Raw genomic sequence first — 13,962 nt, 5'->3', positions numbered from 1 at the left:
ACCCGAAGCATCAGACTGGAATATATTAATTCTGAAGAAATAATGTTTTTAGTCCCTATAACGACATGTTTTTAATAACCCAGCAAAGAAATTCCTTCAGACCAGCTTTCAATCCCACCTTAAATTTTTTTTTTTCTTTTTCTTCCCACTCAAGACTTAGAGGCAGTATCCATTTTTCTAAAGAGGGATGTGATATGTAAAGGAGAAAAGTTGGACCTGCTGTGTAAACAAGGCCCAGCTTGTTCACCTTGCATTTTAAAAATAAAAACCACCACATTTTCATTTACATTTTTCCTGACTGTTCAAAGACCTGGTGACAATTTCCAGAGCCCTCAGCTGGAGGGAGAAGGTGTTAATTTTCTTTTGAAGTAGAGTTTTTATTTCTAAAAGGGTAATATTATCTCTCAGCCTAGATCTTTTCAGTTTTGGTGAAATAATAAAATAGTAGAAAATGTGGCCTTTGTTTTTTGCATGTATCCAGCAAACAGTGTGCCCTCAGCAGGCCCAGATTGCTGGCCAAAGCCGTATCAATTGCTCTGGTACCACAGGGTCACTTGTCCCATGGGGTTTTTTCAGCAAAGCTGAGAGCTCAGAGCATGATGATGTTTCACACACCTCAGAGCCAGCACTGGCAGCCCCTGCTCCCTGCCACTGGCTGCTCTCCCCACTGCATCCCCTCCCTCTTGCAGGGGCAATACTGGTGTGACTGCACTGCTGAGGGGACCAGGAACAGCTCTGCACCACAAATAGCTTGTGTGGGTCATGAAGATTTGTTTCCTGGGATTTGTTTCCCACCTAGATTGCTGGGGGACAGACACTTGACATTTGTAGCAGCACCACTGTGGAGATGAAGATAGAAACGAGCTGTCATTTCAGCGTCACCAACATGCAAAAATATATTCATCCAAATGAAGATTGGCACTGTCTATACAGTTAAAGCAAAGCATGTGGCCAAGTATTTGCAGAATCTGGCTTTTCTTTACACAGTAACAAAATATTGTGCAGGGTTTGTTTCTTTTTTTCTTTACCAGTCACCTTCTATGAAAAACTCCATCTGCTAAACACCACCTACTCTGGTCTATAGCTCTGCAAAGAAAACTTGTGCATGGGCTTTGCAAAACAAAAATGCCCACTCAGTGTTGGAGCTGTCTGAAATGAAGCTCACAGTAAATGGATGCTAATGTTACCAAAAAAAGAGAGAAAAAACCCAAACCCCACTGCTGAGGAAACTGGATGATGGGTTTCTTAATGGGATATTGAACACTCAGAACTGCTCAACAGGAAAAAAGTTAGACAATTAAGGCTTTTATGACAATATCTTCCTTTTAATTGTGGCCTGTTTAATTGGGTAATTCAATTAATCAGGAAGACCTAGGGAACCAAATTGATCCTAATGACACTTAATGACATTGGTGGGAGCATAAGGAGGATGGTAATTACAAAAAGCTGGCTGCCTGTAGATGCTTTGGTCATGCTTGTGTTCCAGTCTTTCAAGCTGATTCTGCTTGTTCCTCCCAAAACAGTTTCACGTCCTTCTGTAGCACATATGTGCGTGCATATATATTTATGTACATACGTATATACACATATACACACACCAGTAGATACTGAATCAGCATCCCTGACTCCTTCAGGTTTGTGGCTCGCAGCTTCCACCACAGCAATTTGGGTGGGCGCGAGCCTTCCCCGTTGCTGGCCCTGAGGCTGCTCTGCCCAATTCCCGTGGCTTTCCCAGCAGGATGGCTTTAACAGGGCTGGGGGAAGCAGCTGCCCGGCACTGGGGTCACAGCCTGGGGGGGACAGAAGGCGGGCAGCTGGCTCTGCCCTGCGCGGGGAGGTGAAGCGCGGGCAGGCGGACTGCCCCCAGCCCCCGCGCTCCTCCGGGAGCCGGCACCCAACAGCTCCGAGCCGGGCCCTCCGCCGGCTGCCCCGGGCGGCTCCGGCCTCTGCCGGGCTCGGCCGCCTCAGCGCGGTGGCCCCGCGGCCCCGCCCCGCGGCCCCGCCCCGCCCCGCGGCCCCGCCCCACCGGTGACACCCCCGTCCTCCCGCCCCCTCGCTTCCCGCCCCCCGCCGGTGCGGCGCGGGGGGTGCAGCTCCGCTCGGCTCGGCTCGCCTCAGATCGGTTCTGGTCGGCTCATCTCGGCTCGGCCCGGCTCGGCTCGGCCCGGCTCGGCTCATCTCTGCCGCTCTCGGCTCGCTTCATATCGACTCGGCTCGGCTCGCTCCATCTCGGCTCGGCTCGCTTCACCTCGGCTCGGCTCGCTTCATCTCGGCTCAGCTCGGCTCGGCTCGGCTCGGCTCGGCTCGGCTCGGCCCGGCCCGGCCATGGTGGAGCGCTCGGACGAGGCGCCGCTGCTGTTCTGGGCCGAGGGCCCCGCCGTGTCGGTGCCGCCGCCCGCGGCCGAGCCGGGCAGCAGCGGCAGCGGCGGGCGGCGGCTCGGCGGCGGCTGGAGCGCGGCTCCGTGGGACGGCGAGGGGCCGGCGGAGGCGGCGGGGCCGCCGCGGGCGGAGGCGGAGGAGGACCAGATCGTGGCCGTCTTCGTGGTCACCTTCGACCCCCGCACGGGTGAGCGGCGCCGGGGGCGGGCGGGCCGGGGCGCGGGGGCTGGGCCTGGGGCTCCCAGTGCCGCTGGAGTAAGGTGGATGCGGCCGGGACTGGGCATCCCTTGGGGACCGCTGCCCCCGCATCCCGCCCCCCCAGGGACCGCTCCTCCCGCCGCGCAGGGGCAGCGTCGCCGGACCCAGTGGACAGCGGCCGGCGGGAGCCGGGCTGCCCTCTGCCCTCACGGGGGACCGCGGCTCCACCGCACGGCTGCCGTCCGCTGTCGGGACCGGGGGCCGTGGGCATTTGCCGAAAACGGAGCACAAGGGGGATTGCGTTTGGTCTCCATCCCGCCGAGAAGTTCTGGCGGGAGGAAGGCGCCGCGTCTGGTGCGGCTCCGAGGAGAGGGATGGGTGTATCTCTTCCCCACAGCGGGTCACGGCACAGGGAGTTTGTGGACGGCGCAGTGGCATCCCCTGTGCCCAGCACACATTTAGGCCGAGCCTCTGCCCAGCGCTGCCGGGAGGGCACCAACCTGTTAGCAGCATCTTGAGAGCATCCTTCTGTCTTCGTGGAGTGGCGCAGACCTGCCCGCAGCTATCGGTGATGGATGGCATTTGTGACAGGCGTAAATCCGGCAGGCTCGCAGGGCATGATCGCCACCAGCAGCAACAGCTCGGCTGCCTATTTCTTGGTGATCAGTGTGTTTAGAGGCTGGCCTCTGGTGGGATCTCTGGGACTTAGTGCTTTGAAGGAGTGCTGTGATCCAGCAGGGCAGAGGAGAGGGGCAAGGGAATGTATTTTCCACTTCTCACTGCCATATCCATCTCTCTCAGTGCTGTTGGACTGTGGTGTTGTATCACAACTGACAGAGGTTATTAATTTCAAACCTGTAAATCAGCATTTCAGAAAAGCTCTTAATTTTGTTTTCCTAGTCCTGCTGCTCCCACAGTATCCACAAAACAGGATGTTAGGACACAGATATGAAGTTAACACCCACCAACCTGTGAACACAGGTACTACTGTGCATAGGGGTCTGATGTCCTGAGACACATTGTTGGGTCTTTTGGCTGCCAGGCACCAACCTGGGGTTCAAAGGCAAGAGAGAGAGATTCAGGAGCCCATTTGCATCCTGATGTGACAGTGAGCTTCTCTTTCTTCTCTGGACAGGTACTTCCTTAGCAAATCCGTAGCAAAAGTACTAGAGACAGGAAAGAGGTCTGTAAAGCACAGTGAGGTTGGTTCTTCAGTGGAAGGGGAGAGTAACTGACATCCTGCTCACAAGAGGGCTTTGGTAGTGAAGACTGAATGCTGGTCTTGAACTGAAAATCCTAAGGAAGTAGTGAACAGGACATAGCCCCTGGTGTGATGTGCTGTCAGCAATGCTCACTGTCAGACAGCTTGGCTGCTGTGTCCCAAAACAGCCAAGGGCTTTTGAGAAGTTACCCTTTCATACTGCACCAGAGAGAAGTGTCAGTCTAGAGGCCAGAAGCTCTTCGCTCACAAAAATCTGAAATGAGACTGGATGTCATCTTTCCACCAGGAGATGGAAAATGGAGGTGTTTCTCCTAAGTATCCAAAACATGAGAGAGTCTGGATGACTGCAGCAACAGCAGGTTGTCTTTCAATCCGACAGCATATGCCTTCTATGAAATGGTGAGATTTTCTTAGTTGGCAGAAAGCTGAGCTTTCTCAGGAGTTTTTCTGAACCAGCTGTTGCTTTGAATGAAGTCCAGGGAAAGTTGGGCAACAGCTCTTCTCACATCTGATGTGCAGTTAATGCTGGGTGTCACCAGCCTTGGAGTAGTCTGTCAAGTCCAGGAAGATTCAGCCTCCTCCTGCTACCCACGATGGATGATGAATGTAAGGATCATGATAGGGCTGTGAGCAATATACCAACAAATGTCAGCTTTACAGCTGGGGAGCAAAGTGCCCTACGGAGGATGTGGACTTGGAAAAAGATCTTGAAGTTGCAGAGGTGTGAACTTGCTGGGGTCAAAAAGATAATATGGGAATTACTGGTCAACCACATCAGATGGTGTGAAGGACTTCTGTAATGTTTGTAAGGGTATCTGGTCCTTGTGTATGACTTAAAGGAAATCATCCATTTAGTGTCTGAGCTGGAAACCTGCTTGATCCTACCCAGGAACAGCACAGCAGACCTTCTTTGGCAGCTTGCTGAAGCATGGAACAGCTGAATTTCCGGTGGTGGCTGTGCAGGGGGTTATGCCAGGTAGTGTCTCTCCAACTATAGGCAAGTAGATGGGCAAGAGAGGTTTTACTGTAGAAGGATGAAGTGGTGACTATGCTAATAAAGAATGTAACAGTTTCCCTCCTAAATTTAGAAGGGCTTGAAGCAGATGAGCTCAGTGTATAGCAGTTGCATGTGATGAGTTTCCAAAGGTAGGTTATGGGGTTGCCAGGTCACTGTTACAGTTCTGGTGTCCCTGTAACCATCAGTGCTCATGTGAGTGACTGATGGAAGAGCCAGAGGCAGCTTCTGAATCAGTGGTGCTGTCCACCTCCAGCATGGTCAACCTTGTGGCACTTGAGGAGCTCTCTTCACTGCTGCTGTGGGGGCCTGATAGCAGTCAAGGGTCTGTAAGTAATGGAGAGAGACAAGGAGGGAAGAGAGGGAAGTAATGTGTTTTGCACCAGTGAACATGCAAATAGTCTCTTTTTCTGTCCCACATTTCTTCCACGCAGGAAACGGAGTGTGTGTGATGTTTAGGTTAAACTTTCTTCTCCTGACCTGGCACAACATGGTAGCGTTGCACAGCTGGGGACCCTAAAGCCCTTTGGAAACATCTAATAGTGAGGAGGGCCAGGTGATGACCCCCACATGCTAGTGCCAATATCTTCTTTGTGAGGATGTGAAAGGGGAAAGAGGAAGAACATCCTTAACTTTGCACACTAGAAAATGAGTGCTGGCTCAGACTTGACCTGAAGGTGGGAGACAGCTTCCAGGAGATCAGATCTGCAGATCTGACTCTCAGCAAAATCACTAGCCTGCTCTCTAACGCTGGGCGACTCTCACTTGGGAAGTTTCCTGTGCACACGAGAGCTGCTTTCTCCATGGGGAAGGACAACAATGCTTCCTGTTTTCCTACAACATTGCTCCCTCCTCCCTCCTCTAGTTTCTCGGGCAGGCTGGCAGTCGTATTGCATCTGGGTGAAGTCTCTCCTTTGTTTGCTCTCCTGTTTCGCCAGACCGACTTTCCTACTTTTTTATCTCTGTGTTTGTTCTCCGACTGCCACGTCGCTCGTGTGTTCATAGGGCAAGGTGGTGTGAGGAACAGCCAGGAGCACAGGTGCAGTTTGCTCCTGACAGATCCCAGAAAAAAAAATAGCTACATGATAGGTGAACCAGTTTTTGAGGTGCCCTGTAGGGTAAAGATCTGTTTCAAGGCATCCTGTGAATCCATTGCTTCTACAGAACAGGCACTGTTTCAGCCACGTCCACTTCAACATCTCTGCGGTGGATGTGACACCTGACAGTGTTTGTGACTAAACTGAGCAAAGCCAGTTTTCCTTTGCCCTTGATGGCACTCTTGCATATCGATCTGTTAATCTATAGGTAATGACCAGTAAGGGATCCTCTGTGGGGCAAGGCTTAAAAGCACATCTGGCCTTAACCACAATTTCGTGGTTATGAGGCAATAGTCTCAAGAGTTGACTTCCTCACTCTTTCAAGGAAGGGTCTTGTGCCTTTAAAAAGCAAACCAAACAGCACACACAAACCCCAAACAACAAAAGCCACCATCTCCATATAATGTGCGAGCCCTCCAGGGGAGCGCGCGGGCTGCTATGATGTCACTGGCTCTCTCTGCCAGCCTTTCACACGCCTCAGAGGCCAAGGCGCTGCACAGCAGAGCTCTGTGGTTTCGCGTGTGACTGCACAGGGCTGTGCTCGGGGTCACGAGGCTGCCACTGCTCCCCGGCCAGCCCAGCTCTGTGGGAGAGGTCTGCTTGTGCACTCCAAGTGGGCAGTTGGATGCAAAACTTCTCCTGTTGCCATGCGTAACGCTGTTGGTTTTTTTGAAGTCCTTGCCAGGCAGGGCTGGGGGAGGTCTACTGAATTCAGGATCTATGTGAGAAGAAAAATAGCCTATTTAAATGTCAGTAGCTAAGCCCTATTCCTGTGCAGGCATATACTTGTGCAGTATGAGTAATGAGACAAAAGACAGGCTTCAGAAATGAGGCCTCAGATTTAAATATCTCCAAGAGTTGGCTGAGTGTAAGGCCCTTCCAAATGTACACTGTCTGTGCAAGCACAGCTGGGATGCTCACCCCAAAGGGCAGGGAAAGGAGTGAACCAGTAGAAAGCATCTTTGTGCTGCATCTGCCATTGCATTATCCTGAAAAATGTTTTTTGCCTTGTTTTTAAAACTAAGCCACATGACTTCAAATGCTGTGGGCAAACTGACAGAGAACGGAAACTCAGTGGGTAGATCTGGAGCACATCTCAGTGCAGTGGGAATGTCCAGGTGAGCAGGGTGGGCTCTGAAGTGCTGGCATGGGAAAGCATGAGAAGTCACCCCTTCTTTTGTCCATAGTAAACTTGTTGGGCTTGATTTGCTTTAAGGACATTTTGTGACTTCTCTGATATCATCTGTTCCAGGATCAGGCTCCTCAGGTGGCCTTTTCTCCTGAACAACTGCATGCTTTCTGGCTGGTTTGGCAGGTGACAGATGTTTGCTGATCTTGATCTAGCTTGTAATTTATGTACTTTTTGGTTGGTTATTCTAGCATACACAAACACATTGCAGTACCTGGATCACCTCAGCCTCCATATAAAGCTTCAGCTAACTCCTCCTATCCTAAAGAAAATAGGAGAGATTTCAGAAAAGAAGTGATGACTTGGATGACAGCTTACAGGTTTCTGTTTGACCAGGCCTGTCAAGCATAGGCAAAGGACAATATTGGTGGTGGTGTGAGCTATCCCAGAAACTCATCCTAAAGAGTAACAGTCTGTCCTTTGGTTCTTTCTGTATGGGATGGATACTCATGTAGACCAAAGCTTATCCACTGTCTGGTAAAATCGTAGCTGTTCTGTGATTAAGCTTATCAAGTATAAACCCACAAAATAGCACTAGCTTCAGAAATGGCCCCAAATGTCCTGCAGGATCTGTGGGTCGTGCTACAAGTAACATTTGCAAGACGTGTGGAGTATTTTATGTCACCTACTGTCTGTGACAGTTTAGGAGTTCAGGAGTTGTGTTAGGCACTGTTACGGGTATCCCAGTGTTAGAAAAGCAACAACTTGCTGTTGCCGAGGTGTGCATTTTAAAAACAAGTAATGTATTCAAGCTTACCCAAATTAATTTGCTTCTCTGCAGGCAACATGGTGGAATGGTGTTTACCCCAAGATATAGATTTGGAAGGTGTGGAATTCAAATCCATGGCAAGTGGGTCCCACAAAATCCAGTCAGATTTCATGTGAGTACATCTGAGCTATATTACTTCTTCCTTTCTTAGCTATGCATCTACACCACCAGCTCTTACTTCAGAACATGCAAGAAAAATACCATCTAGGAAGCTATGGTTTTGCAGAAACCTGCTTGCTAAACTGTTTCTAGCTGAGCCAAGGATACTTTTCAGACACCTTCATACCATATTAAGTACCAGCTAGCTGCAGGTACCTGCCGTGTGACTGCTCTGCCTGTGGAGGCCAACTGGTGAATGGGGCAGGCCAGCTTTGGTGTGCAAATCTTAGTGTGTACTGGGCAAATGATCTGCACTGCCACTATTGGGACTGTCAACAGAGGTGTAGGGTGAAGGGGAAGGAATGGCAGAACTAAAATAGGAAGCATTTTGCAGGAGCAGGACTTTGAAAAATGTTCTTAACTCTGCCAGGGCTTTTGGTTCCTTTAAATGTTGTTATAAACAGGTCTCACTCACTTTCTTTTTTGCTAGCTCCTTCAGTGGAAACACGTAAGAGGAATTTTCTGCATTCTGCTAACCCAATGTTGCAATGCAGCAATGTTTTGCAATGAACTGCAGTGTCACAATTCCTTCTGGTCAAGAATAACAGTTACTTTCTTAAAGGCATGTGTACTGAACCCTTTCAGTCAGAGTGTGCTTCAAAATGCTGGAACCCAAAATATGACCAGGTAGCTGGACTGTACTCAGAACTGCATTCACTGCAGGTTTCTTCCTTGGAGGAAGGGCTCTGCACTGACTGAATCATGCATTCTGTTGGTCTTCCTTCCAAGTTATTTATTTACTTGCATTCCTTACCAGCCTGTGACATGGCTGGTAGGGGCTTTAGTAGGAACTCTTGCCTTAAATATTCTGTCTTGTTTGTGAGAAGACTGGGGCACCCAAGGCCTGTTCTCAGCCCTTCAGCTAGCAGGGTGGGATTTCAGGGAGTTCCTTACAGAAGAAACTATGTTCCCAAATCAGTATTTTTAGCACTCAGTTACTTACCTTTCTTCCTCTTTCCTCTTTTTAACGTTAACCCTTCTGTCAAACCTTTGTCTCCAGTTATTTCCGGAAAGGGCTCTGTTTTGGCCTGGCCTGCTTTGCCAACATGCCTGTGGAGAGTGAGTTAGAGCGTGGTGCCCGCATGAAGTCCGTGGGCATCCTCTCCCCTTCCTACACCCTGCTGTATAGGTACATGCACTTCCTGGAGAACCAGGTCAGGTAAGTTCCCTTGGGAATGAGACTGGCTATTCCCCACCTGGGAGAGGTAATGTTGCTTCTACAGAGAGCAGTTTTAGGCAAGTGAGAATTTGGCAACAATGCTGTGCTGTGACTTCCTTAACTGGCTATTTCTCCAGAAAGTGTTACAGGTTCACAATGTGAAGGAGACAAGGAACTGATTAGCAGCAGTCTGTTCCCTCCTAACGGGCTACTCAAATGCTACCCAAACCCTACTTATTGTATGCAGACACAAGTGTCACAGGGAGAGTTCAGAGAACGAGAAGTTCTTCCCCTTTTCTTCTTCTGAAAACCATTTTACTAGGGGCTTACAAAAGGCTTCTAATTGTGTAATGGTGATCCTGGCTAGCTGTGTGCTTCAGCTGTGTAGAGTGGATCTAGAAAGGAAAATGGTGATGGTAGAAAAGAAAACTCTTCCTACCTGAGTGTATTTCAAACAGGATCAGTGCTATGCACACCCCAGCTCACTGCCTGTGTCAGTCCTGTGCATGTTCTCTGGCTGCACTGAGAGCTGCTGGTGGTCATTATGCTTCTTCAGCCCCCCTGGATGAGTCCCTGAGGTACCCAGGATCCCTTTTAGCTGGGAGAGCAGATATTTACTGGGGGCAAGGCACTAAACAAATAGTCTGGAGACACTACATGTCTCCCCTTTTTTCCTTTCTTTTCCAGACACCAGCTGGAGATGCCAGGGCACTACTCCCATCTAGAGGCATTCTATGATGACAAGAAAGGAGTTCTCCCTGATAGCAAGGGCACCCCCAGCTCTCAGCAACCTGTCCACTGGCTGCCTTCCATCCACAGATACATGTACCCAGAGATGAAGGTGAGGCAGGTGCCTGAGGCCTGCAGGAATGGGCAGAGGGCTGCTGCTCCTTGCTGGTGCCTCATACTCCTTTATGTAAGCAGTCACTCCCACGCTTTGTAGGCTGCTTTAGTGAAGATTTTGTTACTTGGACTGTTGCAAGCTGTGTGCTGGTCTTGCTCCCACATTTAGACTTAGCATCTGTGCATGTGTCCCTGTTTCACCTCTGAGCTGTTTTCTTCCCTTTCGCTCCACCTGCAGATCACACACCCTGCTGGCTGTATGTCTCAGTTCATCAAATTCTTCGGTGAGCAGATCCTCGTCCTCTGGAAGTTTGCCCTGCTGCGCAAGCGCATACTGATATTTTCACCACCCCCAGTTGGAGTTGTCTGCTATAGAGGTATGTTTCCAGGGACACTGCAGAGCTCTGATCTAGTAGGCTGAAGCACTGCAGAAATGGCTCTGAGTACTGAGGGGACAGACGTCATGCAGGTCTTCAAAATCCATTGTGACCATTCCTCGTGAAGATACTGCTCAGTCTGCATTGACACGTTTCCTACCAAATGCTTTTCTTCAGGCCTCATGAGTAAGGACACATCTGGCACTGTCAAACTCAGTTCCTGTCAGCACAGGATGAAAAGAGCACTGACTGAATTTGTGGATTCTAGAATGTGGGATTCCTACGGGAGAACTGATTATTTCCTATGCAAAACAGGATGTCATCACTTGAGAAGTTCTGGTGTTCAAGGGCATTTCAGAGCTCTGACTGTTGTTTTCATAGAGGCATGTGGGAGAACGGGGCAAGTGGGATTCAGAGTGCCCTTGAGGAAAACCAAAAGCATCTCAGGATGTACTTCTCTTGTCCACAGTGTATTGCTGCTGTTGCCTTGCAAATGTTTCTCTGCCTGGTCTTGGAGGAACTGTCCCAGAGTCCAAACCATTCTTCTATGTGAATGTGGCAGACATAGAAATGCTGGAGACAGAAGTATCATACGTGGCCTGTAAGTATAATGGATTAGGCGTTTTTAGCCTCGGGCTGCAAAATGTCTTGAGACACCAGGCTGTGGAGTAGAACTGATGAGAAATAGGTTGTGCATGGAATGACTAACTATGAAAGCAGGAGAGAACAGTTGGTCTGCTGGGAAAGCAACATCCTGCTCTGAAAATCTCCTCTGATTTTGGCAGGTACAACAGAAAAGATCTTTGAGCAGAAACGGGATCTCTATGATGTCTATGTAGACAACCAGAATGTGAAGACGCATCATGAGCATCTGCAACCACTTCTGAAAATTAACAATGCCGACAAGGAGAAGTACCGACGGCTCAATGACCAAAGGTAATCACGGACATCTGGGTGGTCCTGATAGGAGATGTGGGATAAAGAGGACACTTCTCCTTTGAACTTTCCTCCTTGTAGTATTTCTAAAATATCCCACTGGTTGGTTCAGCTCATCTCTTGAAGGTGCTGGTCATCTCATAATGCTTTGAGGTTCATAGTAAGTATGGGCAATTAACCTGTCTCCCTTTTCTCAGGCAGATGTTAATGTACTCTCAAGAAGTGGGTGAGGATTGCAGCTCCTGTGAAGAGGACCTTTTCATCTTGTGAGTAGCTACCTCTAACACTTAGTTGGACACTTAGTTTTAGGGAGCCTCTTGCACTGATTTCGTGTTGCACTGGTTTGGCGTATTATGAAACATCATGTTTGATGTAATTCCATAGTCAGCTTTCTTCCTCTAGTGTTCAAAAAACAGACTGGCTCTTCCTCTTCAGATCATCTTCCTTTCATTTTGAGAAGCCAAAATGTAGTATCCACTGGGGTCTCTTATGTGCCAGGAGGGAGAAGTGAATTTTAAAAACACAATTAGAGATGTAAGAATGCCCTCCAATTTTTGTAAACATAAGCACTATAGGATTTTTCTTGCCAGAACATTTGGCTCTGGAAAAGACAATGTTCATGGGAAGCAGGCACTGTACCATGCTGGGGGTGGTACACTGTGGAAGTAAGACCTGCATGTGAAGGACTGGCCCACTGATGTGGCTGACTTCATACTTGGCAAACAGAGCAACCAGAACTGGATGTAGAGTAGGAGGTACAGAATTAGATAAAAACCACATGTCTACCACCTCTGAAGCCCTTCACTGCCTGTTGCTATTCACACTCTGCAGCAGGTGAGAAGTAATGGGATGAAACTCTGTGAAGGGCTGTCAGGGCAGAGCTCTGATTGTTGAGCTTCACAGGCATAGCCAGAGCTCTTTCTGAATAGCTTTGCATGTTTCTAGGAAAGCAGCAGGTAAGAAGTAGCTCTCACTGGTGTTTTCTGCACCAGTAATGGAGAATTTATTTACCCAGTGGCTTATCAGATGGGTGACAACACTGTTTCCTCCTTTACATTACGGGAGCTGTAGGCATGATGTACCTGCTTGGTGACCACAGATCACACTTTAGCTGATAACGTGGCGGCTTCTGAGGGAAATGCCTCCCACAGATGGGAGCAGCACTGTCAATGAAAAGTTATTACTTTATCTTTGTTTATTCTGGGTCATCCATAGAGTGAATGGAAAAGTACTACAGCGTCACCTGAAAAGGATCTCTGGTGAAAGGTGGTTAAATGCAGTTCTGGGGCTCTGCTGCCTGCTTGGTAAATACACTGTCTGTTTGGAGGTCCAGTGCTATTGCTTTCACTGACTTTACCCTACAGGTTTTTCATGGAGCAGAACAACCGCATATTCCAGACACTGATGGAGGTGTCAGCCAGCCAGGATAAGACACTGACAGCTGACCATGCACGAGGCATGGGCCTGGATCCCCAAGGGGATCGAAGTTTCCTTATGGACCTCCTGGAAGTGTATGGCATTGATGTTATGCTAGTCATTGACAACCCCTGCTGCACTTAAACCAAGGGCAAGAGAGATGGGGAGCAACGATCACTTTTTAAAGACTACCTGACATTGCTTAGGAGGATCACTGGAACTCACCACAGCCACAGTTATTTAATAACTTTATATGGAGAGTATTTATAATTTTAAAACAAGATGTGATTTTATTTTCTCACACTCAACTTCCCACTGAGTACCTGCTCTAGGGTTCCTTGTGGTTTTGTCTCCCTTTCCCTTTCATTTGTCTTTTTTTGTTTTGTCTAACTAGGACCAGTGGCACCTTTGCCCCAAACCTCACTGTTGCCAGTGATAGCTAGGTTTTGGCCTGGCCCGGATACCTGAGGGCTGAAGACTTCAGGAAAGCACTTTGTTTAATGACAACCAATGTGAAATGCTATAGCTGAGCTTTCAGACTTGGCTGGAAAATCCTATTATCAACTCCCCCTTCCACTTGGGGACTGAAGAGAGCGTCAGCACAAACTGTTAATGGCCCAGTCTCATAAATATGTCCTACCAGTTTATTGGTTGGGACAGTTAAACCAATGATAAGAACCAGGCCTCCTTTAAATACTCCTCACCCAACTTGAAGCTGAATTGGAGTAAAGCCACCCTTCCCTGTAAATGGCAGAGGCAAGTTTGGCATCGGGGATGCTACAGGATCTTATGACTTTGCTTACTGGAGCAGCATGCTTTCACTCCCAGCATCTGAGGTGGTCTCAACTGGCAGAGACTGCACCTACCTGTGTCATAGCTGGAGAAGAGCACCCTCTCTCCTCAATCCATCCCACCACTTCCTTTGGTTTTTAGTTGCGTCACACCTGCTTCTTTGGTTTAAAATCTTCCAACCAGCAAGATGGTCTCCCATTTAACAGGGACCAACACCACTGAGCCACTTTTCAATCACTTTGTTCTCCAGCCTCAGCTCGGATGGTGCTAGGCTGGATAGGGTAGAATGCTTTAACTTATGTCACTCGCCCTTCCTTTGTAGCTGATGGGACTTGTTGCTCCTTTGCTTTAATACTGTCTGCTAATCCTCCTTTTGTTGAGCCTTCAGCACTGCCTGCTGCTATCCCTGGC

At 49.0% G+C, this 13,962-nt stretch overlaps 1 protein-coding gene across 1 annotated transcript; it reads left to right on the top strand.

Annotated features, from left to right (window-relative positions):
- Nucleotides 1-2,325: 2,325 nt before the first annotated feature.
- Nucleotides 2,326-13,169, top strand: DENND11 (DENN domain containing 11; the record flags this gene model as incomplete). The annotated part of the gene is made up of 9 exons (XM_082279855.1): nt 2,326-2,566; nt 7,882-7,981; nt 9,029-9,187; nt 9,875-10,028; nt 10,269-10,407; nt 10,877-11,008; nt 11,193-11,343; nt 11,541-11,609; nt 12,708-13,169. The coding sequence occupies 9 exons, from the start codon at nt 2,326-2,328 to the stop codon at nt 12,901-12,903; spliced, it is 1,341 nt and encodes a 446-aa protein (XP_082135981.1). The 3' UTR covers nt 12,904-13,169.
- Between the last annotated feature and the right edge of the window lie 793 nt (nt 13,170-13,962).

This window comes from Coloeus monedula, assembly GCF_965178545.1.
Source record: "Coloeus monedula genome assembly, chromosome: 4".
NCBI lineage: Eukaryota > Metazoa > Chordata > Aves > Passeriformes > Corvidae > Coloeus > Coloeus monedula.
Note: the sequence above shows the minus strand (reverse complement) of the source record. Positions and strands in the feature narration are given on the sequence as shown.